Genomic DNA, 12,320 nt, shown 5'->3' on the forward strand with positions numbered 1-12,320 from the left:
AAAGCTCTGTAGTTTTTAAAGTTAAAAACATTAAAAACTACAGAGCTTTGATTATTTTTAATTTTTTCTCTTTTTTTTTTTATAGAAAAATCATGTACATATTTCGATACATTTTAAGTTAAAATGTATCGAAATATGTACATGATTTTTCTAAAAAAAAAAAAAAAAAAAAAATTAAAAATAATCAAAGCTCTGTAGTTTTTAATGTTTGAGAAAGAAAAAAAATCAGGTATACACAATCAAGTAAACCTAAGGAAATGTTCATCTTGAAATATTAATGACAATATAAAAATTAATCATACTTATACTTTATTTTAAAATTAAATCATCTAATGTGCTCCACGACCTAGAGGTGGACATTTTTAGAGTTAGAAATTAGAATACTAAAATTAGGTTTTTCAGTTTTGTTGGTAATTTAGGCCTAGTCCTAGAAATGTGTGTATAAAATACAATACAGTGGGCTGTAAAGGGTTAATCAGTTTTCCGCACTCCTTTCCTCAAGACTGTCACCATGACTCGCCGAATCATTGATTTAATCAGCTACTCCTTCAGTGATTTTACAACAATCGCAAACATTTAATCATTGTAACAGTGTGTGCAAATAAAGATTTTACTTAAGTGTAAAAAACCGAACTCACTTCTGTCTCACCCATAGACTGTATAAAAACGGTCTCACCCTAATCTTATGTATGAGGGATTTATTACAACACACACAGAGTTCTGTCTGTCTGCGGTCTTTGCCCTGATCTGGCAACCTCTCTTCTGCTGTCCTGTGACGAAATGCGTTTCGTCCAATGGTTCGCGTTATCGGATGAGTTGACAGCTGACGTAACGCCTCGCTTAAAAGCTACAGCGCAGCACGTTACCCGCGTCCCACACCGTGCTCGGCTCTGCTGCTTACTGCGTTTATCTTAGCAATAACAGATTAACGTAGTATCAGAAGAGTTTATTTTTCTGAGTTACAGCACTCGCGTTCATTCCATCGCATTTCCCCACACAGTTGAAACATGAGCTATCACAAACCCGACGAGAAAACTCTGCAGGCCCTGAAAGACATCGCCAACAAGCTCAGGATTCACTCCATCAAGGAAACATGCGCCTCAAACTCCGGGTAAAATATTCTGCACTTATTGAAACTCATTCGTGAAGGCTTCCTATGATGGTAAACGACAGATTTGCAACCGTATGCGTACGTTTATCTAATGTGTCGTGCAAATGTTCACTTTAACTTACATTCCTGCATAGCACGTGAACTTGGCGAGGGGGCCGGGCACATTGCTGTTACTTATTAGTTATATATCATTCGACCTTTTTAGCTATTGTAAGCGAGTCATTAGCTTTGCACTGTTACGCGACATATTTGACAGCTTTTTAGCCCATCGTGGCCTCCAAAGCGATGACCAGTGAAAATTGGCTTAGCTCTCATCGCCCCTATAATTAGCACGGGTATGTGGGACTGCACGTGGGATTGCAAAGTGTCAATTTTAAGTAAATTCCAAATAAACCACGGCGTTTAATTTCTGCGTACTATGCGCTGAGCTGCAACTGACTGATTGTGGCGATTCGTAAACTAATTGTTCCTTTGAGTCGGATCTTTTCAGAGCGGCTGATGAACCAGTTCACAGACCCGATTCAGAATTAACAAATCCTGACTCGCTGAACCGATTAAGCTGACGGAAGAGCATTTGGAGTGCGAAAATGTTACAAATAAAACGTTCTGGAAAGGTGTTTGGCTCGACGGCATGTAATAAGTTAAAAGTCCAGATGTAAATTAACTATTATTTTAATGCATATTCTATACGACTTTTAATCTGTTGAATCATAGACAATCACCCTTTCATACGTACTTAACAGTATACACATTTATACATGATAAACAGCGATATATGTTTACATAGAACTTAGTGAAACGAGCACGTAATGCCGCGCCGGGTCAAGGCAACGTGATTACGCTGTGGATCTTTTTTTGAGCCGGTTCTTTGAAACAAACGTCTCGAAAGAACCGGTCCGTGGAAGTGATTCGGACTTCATCACTAATTTATCCTGCGAGCTAGCGGCTTCACGTGGAGGCGTGTAGGTCTCGTGGTATCCGTTGTGCTGTGGGTTAAAGTGCTGTTAGGCACGATGAAGTTACGGGCTGATAGAAATCAAATCAAAAGCGCGCTGTATTCAAGTGTGTGGCGATAAGCAGAGTTCAAATGAAGCTTGTGTGAAAGGAAAGCTGTGCTTTGGCATTGCTCAATCTCTGCGCCGCAGTTCTGTTTTGTGAGGCTGACCACTATATTGCCACAGATGGTCATTTCTTAACATGAACTGAAATCGAAGATGGGAGTTTCTAAACCTGTAGGCAGGGGATATAAAAGCTGCCTTATTAGATGGATTAATCCTATCAAAAAGAAAATGCAAATGCATAGTTTATATAGTGAACACCATGCATCAGAGGGTTAATTTGTTACTCTGCACACGCCCTTGTTGGCATGCAACAATCTTTCATTCATTGAAAATATTGTGAAGGAATTTCCCGGAGTGTTGAAACTTTTACCTGATACTATTTGTTTTATGGTTATGACACTTCCTCTTTTTTTCTGTTCCTTATTTCTATGTGGGTGTTTGATACCAAAGTTTTTTCGTCTTCTCAGGGATAATCACTTGTATACCTAGAGGTTTAAACAAGGAAGTATTGATTGTGACTCAGACTTTTGTCTGTACCTTTTGTAATCTAATCCTTCATTCTAAAACTGATCAGTAGAGATGTGTTTCTTAATCCTTTGTCCATTTTCTTTATTTCAGCCTAAGTGAGTCTCTGTATAGGACAAAGATGGTAATTTATCAACAGTTTTTTTTTAACAGACAGTTTGGTGACCACTGAATTGCATGAGTGATTTAACCACTTTGGGAACAAACTAACAGTTGTACTGCATCCTCAATTTAAGTTAAAGCTTAGTCATCTGTATGTTTTTAACAGCGTGTTTTAACTTAATGTTTTGATGGCTACCAGTGCTGTTTTTTTTTTATTTTTTATTTTTTATTAGCTTGACCATTCTGAATGGAAGCTCATTTTTGCTGCGGAATAAACAAATTTTTTTTAAAGATATGTGACTTTCAGAATTGCATAGAGGAAAAAGTCAGAATTGAGAGATATAAATAATAGTATTGGTAGGTAAATAAGTCAGAATTGTGAGATAGAAAAAAAAAGTAATTTAGTATTACGACTTTTTTTTTTTTTTTAATTCCGGGGGGGAAAACTGGCTTCCATAGTTCTGTGAGTTACGTACTCATTAAAAAAATTATTTCAGTCCTCTTACTTGCCCGCATGTCATTTCAAACCTGTATGACTTTGTTTCTTGCTTGGAACACAAAAGGAGAAATTTAGAATAATGTACAGTCACACTTTTTCATGTAATTAAAATGAATGATTCTTTCAAGCTTAAAATATACAGGTTTGGAGTGACATGAGGGTGAGAAAATGAAAATGTTGATGTTCTGTAACATAAGATTAGTACCTCAAAAAAAGCAAGATGTGTGTCATGGTTTGAGTTTGTACTGTTGTCTCTATATTTGAATATTAGAGGCCACAGCCCCTCTGATCATTATGTCTTATATATGATGTATAGCAGTAGCTGAAGTCATTGATTCTGATAAGGTCTATTACTACTACACCTCAAACCCCAATGATGACAGTAGCAACTTTTGCCTTTTAGTACCGTTTGCAATCACGTTCTAGTTTTGAAGTGAAAGATAACCTGCATGTCTGATTGGTCTTTAACATCCAGCATGTTTGAGCTGATGGTTGATGGCTGGATTGATGATACTGATGTGTTTTCCCATTCACAGGCACCCAACCTCGTGCTGCAGCGCTGCCGAGCTCATGTCAGTGCTGTTCTTCCACACCATGCGCTACAAAGCCAATGATCCCCGCAACCCCAGCAATGACCGCTTCATCTTGTCCAAGGTGGGCTGTCGTTCCATGTTTGGTTATGAGCTTCCTTTCAGTTTTCTCAAAGTGCTTAGAGACTAAATGTATTCCACCCCTCATGCTCCTGTTTTCAGGGCCATGCTGCTCCCATTCTGTATGCTGCCTGGGCAGAGGCTGGATTCATCAAAGAGTCTGAGCTGCTAAACCTGCGCAAGATCGACTCTGACCTGGAGGGTCACCCCACCCCTGTGAGTATACCGCATATACACTAGCTTTCAAACGTTTGGGGTCGGTAAGATTGTTTTAATGTGTTTGGAAGAAGTCTCAAATTCTCACTTAGGATGCATTTATTTAATTAAAGTAATGTTGTGAAATACTACATTTTAATATAACTGCTTTCTAATTTAATGTATTTTAAAATGTAATTTATTGTTGTAATGGCAAAGCTGAATTTTCAGCAGCCACTACTCCAGTCTTCAGTGTCACATGATGCTTCAGAATCATTCTGATATGCTGATTTGGTGCTTAAGAAAGATTTCCAATTATCAATGTTAAAACGGTTGTGATGCTGAATATTTTTGTGGAAACGGTTCATTTGTTTTCAGGAATCTTTGATGGTAGAAAGTTCAACAGAACAGAATTTATTTGAAATGGAAATCTTTAGTAACATTAGTTCTTTTGATTAAATGTATGCATCATTGCTAATTAAATGTATTAATTTCTTAAAGAAAATCTTGCTGACTTGGTGCATCAACTCTTTCACGTAACCATTTATGATGCAATTAACCTCACTTCCCTGTTTATTTCAGAAACTAGCGTTTGTGGATGTGGCGACTGGTTCTCTTGGCCAGGGTTTGGGTGCTGCCTGCGGTATGGCGTACACCGGAAAATACTTTGATAAAGCTAGGTACTTGCATTGGATTCCCTCTGTAAATTAAGTTACTCTAGTTTTTTTTTTTTTTTTTTCAATACTATGATCCATTGTACTACATTGCTTATTTACACCAAATTCAACATCTGATACTAGTATTGCTCCTAAACAAGGTTTTGTTCCCAGACCATAGTAATAATTAAATAATAGTGTAGTACAGGAAATTCCCATTTGATGCTGCTGTAACTGGATGTTTCTGTCTTGTCTCATTGTCTCATTAGCTACCGTGTGTACTGCATGCTGGGAGATGGTGAGTGTTCAGAAGGGTCGGTGTGGGAAGCCATGGCTTTTGCCTCCTATTACAAGCTTGACAATCTGGTGGCCATCCTTGATGTGAACCGCCTGGGCCAGAGTGAGGCAGCACCACTGCAGCACAACATGGACACCTACAAGGAGCGCTGCAAGGCCTTTGGGTGGGTTTAATGAATACTGAGAGTTTCTCTCTTGCTTTGTTTGAGATTGTATGGCTGTGTACTATTTGTGCACAGTTCATATATTCCAGAAACAGATGAATTGTGCAGCACAGCAAACCTAGAGCTCCTAATGACATTTCTTTTTTTTATAAGCTACATTGTTTTTTTGTTTTTGTTTTTCAAAATCTTTCAGACCTATCATTGTATGGTTTCACATACTGTTTAACATTGTAGGCAGTATAGAGTGTATACTAAGCAGTGTGCTAGTATTCTATTTAGAGCCATTCTCTTTGTATTCCATATTTTGTTCAGTCACTGGCATGTAACTAATTTGTTTCTTCAGCTTCAACACTTATGTAGTTGACGGCCATGATGTGGAGGAGCTGTGCAAGGCTTTGTGGCATGCTGAACAAACGAAAGGGAAGCCCACTGCCATCGTAGCCAAAACATTTAAAGGCAAAGGGCTCAAAGGTGGCTTATTATATCCTGTACTGCAAGACCAGCAGCACATGAATGATATCTGTTATGATTGTCCACATTCTCATGGTCTGTCCTGTGTTGTTTTGTTCAGGCATTGAGGATCAGGATAACTGGCATGGGAAGCCTATGCCTAAAGACCGTGCGGAAGAGCTGATTAATGACCTCCTGAGCCAGATCCAGTCACCCAATAAGCCCCTCCACCCTCAGCTGCCCAATGAGGATGTTGCTCTAGCTGACCTCACCCCCATCCGCCTGCTCACAGCTCCAGAATACAAGATAGGAGATAAGGTTATGAACTGCCATTGTTTTTAAATGGTTCTTTTCTTTGAGCAAATTCTTCTGAAGTTCCTCAAAAGAAGGATCTATAAAGCTTCTGCTTTTGTTTGCCCACTCAGATGTCCACCAGGAAGGCTTATGGTGTAGCCCTGAAGAAGATGGGGGATGCCAGCCCTCGTGTGGTGGCCATGGATGGTGACACCAAGAACTCAACCTTCTCTGATATCTTCAAGAAGGCCCATCCTGATCGCTTTATTGAATGCTTCATTGCCGAGCAGAACATGGTGTGTAAATTGATGGGTTTTTTCTCCCCCTTTACAATGATAATTTTTAATTTACAAGACATGATGGCAAAGCAAATGTATATTGGCTGACAGTGTGTGTCATGTATGTCACAAATGAATGGACCTGTAAACTGTGCTTGTAGAGCACTTTGTGATGAGTTGAAGGTGTGGTGCACTATTCATACAGCGAATTGTAAATGCCTTACCTCACCCTGTTAAAATGTTATCTGTTACTATTCACTTTCTGACTAATACTTTTCACTGCCAAGTGCTTTACTCAATAGGACATGATTTCCCACAATGAGAAAGAATTCCTTTCTGCATAAACACGTGGTCATTCAGAGGTCAATATAATCTAGGAAGTAATCTTTATGAAATATATTTTAATTAAAATATAACTTTCAGCAGGAAGTAGTTAGGTTGTTGTATTAAGCAATGTATTGAATATTTTATTGTTACTATAAATGTGTAAATAATACTAATTAATATTTAATGTTTGGGGTAAGATTTTTTTTTTCTTTTAAGGAAAAAAAATACTTTTATTCAGCAAGGGTTTATTAAATGTGTTTTTCCTTCTAAATCCTGATTGACATAAGAATTAATATTACCATTTTATTGTTTCTGGTCAAATAAATGCAGCCTTGGTTAACATAAGACAAAACCAAAAAAAATTCTTATTAGACCTCAAATGTTTGAATGGTAGTACAAGTATATTAGTAATAGTATATACATTGTATTTTATCTAATAAAATGATGTGTTTAATTATGCTGTGTCCAGGTGAGCGTGGCCATTGGTTGTGCTACTCGTGATCGCACAGTTTCATTCGCCAGTACTTTTGCTGCCTTCTTTGCTCGTGCCTACGACCACATCCGTATGGCAGCGATCTCCCAGTCTAACGTCAACCTGGTCGGCTCACACTGTGGTGTTTCCATTGGTAAGGCATCGTGCTGTGAAATACATGGATTCTTGCCATTTTATCTGGGCTTAATTTATAGTCAAATCTCTTCTGAATCTGAAATATCTTTGAAATGTTTCTTAACTTCTGATTTTGTCCAGGTGAGGATGGCCCCTCACAGATGGCACTGGAGGATCTCGCAATGTTCCGCGCTATCCCAACATGCACAGTCTTTTACCCTAGTGATGGAGTATCTACTGAGAGAGCCGTGGAGCTTGCAGCCAATACAAAGGTGTGTTATTGTTTCCACTTGATAGTCTTCTGTAGATACAGTCACCATTATTTTGGCAAGAGAAGTTCATCTATTGGTCTTTGACTCAGTGTTCATGCCGTTTCCTGCTTTCAGGGTATCTGTTTCATCCGTACCAGCCGACCTGACACTGCCGTCATCTATGATGCTGGAGAGAAATTTGAAGTTGGGAAAGCCAAGGTGAGGAGAATCAAAAAAAGACCAGTACACGCTTTTAATTAAATTATTTATAGTTTCTATATTTAGTTACAAACTACAGCAAGGAAGGCTAAAATTAGCATCCATGCTGAACTTTGTCATTTTCATGTAATGTGTTTAGAAATGCAGTGAGCAAATGGGGCCTCCTGTTGGACAGCTGTGAAATGTCTGGTTCATGAAGGTTGTTCTAACCGTTCTGTTTCTGTCCTGTAGGTGGTGCGGCAGTCTGACAAAGATCAGGTGACCATCATTGGAGCTGGAGTAACACTGCATGAGGCACTGGCAGCACATGACCAACTGGCCAAAGAAGGTTTGTTCAGCACCTACTGGCCCTAATAGGACATTACGTTACATTACTACATTTAACAGTACCTCCGTTTCACTTTAGAGAATTAAAACGTAACTTGTGATGAAAGTATACTAAATTTATAATTATTATAGATATTATAAATAATTATTATATATATATTAAAGCTTTGTGTGTCAAAGAAAGGACAAAACTCTTTCTGGAAAAAATCTTTCAAATCATGTTATTGTTTAAAAACCATGAAATATTTATTTTCCCCAGGTGTGAACATTCGGGTTATCGACCCATTCACCATTAAGCCCCTGGATGCCTCCACTATTGTGGCAAATGCTCGTGCCACAGGAGGAAAGGTGATCACTGTAGAGGACCACTACAAAGAGGGTGAGCTGTTATTTATTTATTTTTTTTCAGTGAAATACCATCAAGATTAAAGGGGAAGACGAGCTTTTTTTTTTCCTTTCCTGTTGCAGTTTTTTCCCCGTGTGCCATGAGAGGTATTTTATGTTGGTTCCTCTGCTCTCATTGTAGGTGGTCTGGGCGAGGCCGTCCTGTCTGCATTGGGTGAAGAGCCTGGCATTGTGGTGCACCGGCTGGCTGTGAGCCGTGTGCCTCGGAGCGGCAAACCGCAGGAGCTTCTGGACATGTTTGGCATCAGTGCCAAATCTATCGTTGCCGCCGTCAGGCGTACTTTCGCCAACTGAAACACTTTGAACCACCCTGAACCTACACCCTTCCTCTTTCTCCACTCCTAACCCAGACCCTAAAGACAAGTTCACCACACATCCTTATCATTCCAGCTCACGGATATACCTACCTTAGTGTGTGAAAATACTCTAACTTGTGCACTATAAGTCTATACAGTGTCGGCCATAGCTTTGGAGTGTTTTCACTTTGCATCATCATCAGTTTTAACTTCTTGAAAACTTTAAATGCTGCATTAATAGTAGTTTTTAAAAGCTTGGAAGTGTGGATTAGATCCGAGTGCATTGCATTTGCACTTTTCGGGAATATCATTAAAACCAATGACCATTTCACATTAAGTCATTTCATCCTTTCCTTAGCTTTGGCTCGGTGTGCTTGCTGTAATTATTACAAGCCAGTATGAAAAATAAATTTGATAGCCGTGATGGTGCTTTCAGGGAGTAACAAAGTATATTTCCGTTTTTTTTTTTTTTTTACTGCTGTTGCATAAGCTACTGGACAACCAATTTTGGAAAGTTAGTACATGAACGGTTTGGTTTTGATGATCTGATAAATTGTATCTCATGTTACAACACCCTCACTGTCATTGTGTAAACATAGTTTTCACTGAATTTGATGTAATGTGTTAATAAATTGAACTGCCCATCCAATGTGCCTATATTCTGTGTTGCTGTGTTACCTATCAATGAGTAAGTCAGTTTTAATGTACGCAAATGACCTGTAGCCTTAAGTTAAACCAGATTCATGAATCATGATTTGGTACTTGCTGGTACACAGTCATCCATTTGTGCTACAACGGGGGGGGGGGATGGACAACGAACACAGGTGGATTTTATTGATGGCATTTTGAATGCACAGAGATACCGTGACGAGATCCTGAGGCCCATTGTTGTGCCATTCATCCACGACCATCACCTCATGTTGCAGCATGATAATGCACGGCCCCATGTTGCAAGGATCTGTACACAATTCCTGGAAGCTGAAAACATCCTAGTTCTTGCATGGCCAGCATACTCACCACCCGGACATGTCATACCGGACATGTCACCCATTGAGCATGTTTGGGATACTCTGGATCGGCGTATATGACAGCGTGTTCCAGTTCCTGCCAATATCCAGCAACTACGCACAGCCATTGAAGAGGAGTGGAACAACATTCCACAGGCCACAATCAACAACCTGATCAACTAACAAAAGTGTTGCGTTTATAATTTTGTTCAGTGTATATAAATTACAACGCTTTATTTTTGTCGCTGTTTAGGAGTAGCTACAGTTACATATAGAAAACCCATAGACTGTTTTTAAAGACAAAACCCAATCTGTGTTCATTGAGGCGTTTGAAACATTTTGTTTCATAAACTAAAACAAACAAAAAAATGTGCTAGGGAAAAAACGTGCAACTGTGTACAGAAAATGTTTTTACTTGAGCACAAATGACATTCCTATTCTGAGCAGCAGTACATGACACCATTTACTTATTTCAACAAATTACAGAAATATATGAAATGCAGATAATTTTCTGTGCTTCCCAATCGAGTATGTGGGGAAGTCAGAGGAGATGGTTTGGGTCAGCGAATGAAATGACAGGTTTCTTTTCGCGGTTTTGGATCCGTTTGGCGAAATTTTTACTCGACACCCTTCATGAACTCCAGGAACTCTGTTGGTATTAAAAGTAATGCATGTTTCTGTTGTTGAAATGCGTAATTTTCGAGAAAATAATAATAAATGTGCCATATTTTGAGCGTGAATTTACCGTCGTAATCGATCTTGCCGTCGTTGTTTTTGTCTCCGTCCTTCATGAGCTCCTCGATGTCGTCCTCAGTGATGGCCTCACCTGTCGACTCCAGCATGTTCTTCAGCTCGTCTAAGTCAATGTAACCATCTCCATTCCTTAAAGAGACAACGATAAAACATCTAATATAGAGGGTATATGTGATATACACTACAATATCCTTTGAATACAGTTCATACTTGTCAAACATGCGGAAGACTTCAGCCAGCTCCTCTTCTGATTTTCCTTTGCTCTCCTCTTTCATGCAGCGCACCATCATCACCAAGAACTCATCAAAGTCCACTGTCCCGCTTCCTACAACCCACAGAGACCTTTCAACAATCAAATCCCAATTCATATCATACACTTCACCTGAATCTGTATGATATCTTCAACTAAAATCCAACATACCATCCTCATCTACTTCATCTACCATTTCCTGCAGCTCTTCTTGTGTGGGGTTCTGGCCCAGCATCCTCATCACCTTGCCCAACTCCTTAGTGCTGATACAGCCATCCTCAGCATCCTGAACGAAGATGTCGAACGCAGCGCGAAACTCTGCCAGGTACAGTTAGATAGCAGCACAAAAGTCACACGTCAGTAACATTTGTACGTTTTTAATAGAGTTGACATAGTGTTACATCAATACATGCAGCTATATGTTCAAACTGACAGATTAAAAAGAGTAACTCACCATTTTTTTGTTCTTCTGTCAAGTTCTCTACCTGTTAGGTGAAAAGAGAGCTCAAAACTTTGCTTCACTTGACTTAGAACTAAAAATACAACATGTTGTAAGACTGTACAGCATGTCATTTGACAGAGACTGACCAAGGTCTGTTCTTTTCAGGAATGACAGCTGTCACTCGCGTAATGTTCTTCAGACACCAGACACCCTCTGCCCACTGCCTCAGTGACTATGACCCTTCTCCATATTACAGGATATGTTAAATCTAAACCTGGTTACACTGGTTTTGTTGCTCATTTTTTTACCAAATCCATTTTGATAGTGTATCCTGTGCGCTTAAAATGGCCCCAAACTTCTACTGTCACATCTCCCATTTATTGATTTAACCTTGAGAGCTAGCTAACCCAACAGTGCACAGATTGATTTCTCTGGTTGAGTATTAGTGATAATGCTGAAATCGGTCATTTTCAGAGGAAGGAAATGGTCAAGGACAGGTTAAATTGACAGTTATTAATTTAGCTGACATGTTCATACAAACCAGCTTTTGGGACTCTTTATTTAAGGGTCACTCTCCATTCAGGCACCCTGAAGTGAAATGCAATGCTGCTGATAATTAGTGCAATCATAACTCACCGCTGCTTTATATACATCATCCATGGCTGTCCTGGGTTTAAGGTTTCCTTTTTGAAAATGTCTGTAAACTCCTCAAAGGTAATCCAGCACTGAAGCCCACCCAGCACTCCTCTCTTCACAGCAGACACAGGACGAAGAGTCCCAGGGCCACCTGCCTTGGTCTTATGGCTGGAATGGATGGCCCCAGAAAAGACAAAGCCTTTTGTAACTCCCCTTTCCTATCTAAGAGAGCGAGGGATGGGTGAAAAAGGAAAGGGAGTGGGACAGAAAGGGGTTAGAGATGGCATGGGCTATAAATAGGGGAGGAATGTCAGAGACAACAGGCAGGAGAACTGGAGTTATGACAATAAGTCCTTGGCACTGTTCTCCCTGGCAGCCTGAGCAACAACCCCATATCAAGTTCTAAACTTATGCACCGGTCACCTGCATTTGCCAATCATTGTTGAGCAGCATCACGACTGCATTCTTGTGGCAGGCACTGGTCCCATGTGTGCAGGAAATTACTATAATCAAAGAGG

At 39.6% G+C, this 12,320-nt stretch overlaps 2 protein-coding genes across 2 annotated transcripts; one reads left to right on the plus strand and one right to left on the minus strand.

Annotated features, from left to right (window-relative positions):
- The first annotated feature begins 805 nt into the window (after window positions 1-805).
- LOC107737598 (transketolase-like) lies at window positions 806-9,373 on the plus strand. Its single transcript, XM_016549155.1, has 14 exons — window positions 806-1,111; window positions 3,835-3,952; window positions 4,051-4,164; window positions 4,726-4,823; window positions 5,069-5,260; window positions 5,604-5,731; window positions 5,832-6,028; window positions 6,136-6,300; window positions 7,079-7,235; window positions 7,358-7,488; window positions 7,603-7,686; window positions 7,918-8,014; window positions 8,273-8,392; window positions 8,540-9,373. Exons 1-14 carry the CDS (start codon window positions 1,008-1,010, stop codon window positions 8,710-8,712), a joined length of 1,878 nt encoding a protein of 625 aa, XP_016404641.1. The 5' UTR covers window positions 806-1,007; the 3' UTR covers window positions 8,713-9,373.
- Window positions 9,374-9,977: 604 nt separating this feature from the next.
- Window positions 9,978-11,984, minus strand: LOC107737712 (troponin C, slow skeletal and cardiac muscles-like). Its single transcript, XM_016549301.1, has 6 exons — window positions 11,803-11,984; window positions 11,179-11,209; window positions 10,896-11,042; window positions 10,685-10,799; window positions 10,467-10,603; window positions 9,978-10,370 (listed from the first exon to the last, which is right to left on the minus strand). The coding sequence occupies exons 1-6, from the start codon at window positions 11,824-11,826 to the stop codon at window positions 10,339-10,341; spliced, it is 486 nt and encodes a 161-aa protein (XP_016404787.1). The 5' UTR covers window positions 11,827-11,984; the 3' UTR covers window positions 9,978-10,338.
- Window positions 11,985-12,320: the final 336 nt, after the last annotated feature.

The sequence above is a fragment of the Sinocyclocheilus rhinocerous genome, unplaced genomic scaffold (genome assembly GCF_001515625.1).
Source record: "Sinocyclocheilus rhinocerous isolate Xijiao unplaced genomic scaffold, SAMN03320098_v1.1 scaffold72, whole genome shotgun sequence".
NCBI lineage: Eukaryota > Metazoa > Chordata > Actinopteri > Cypriniformes > Cyprinidae > Sinocyclocheilus > Sinocyclocheilus rhinocerous.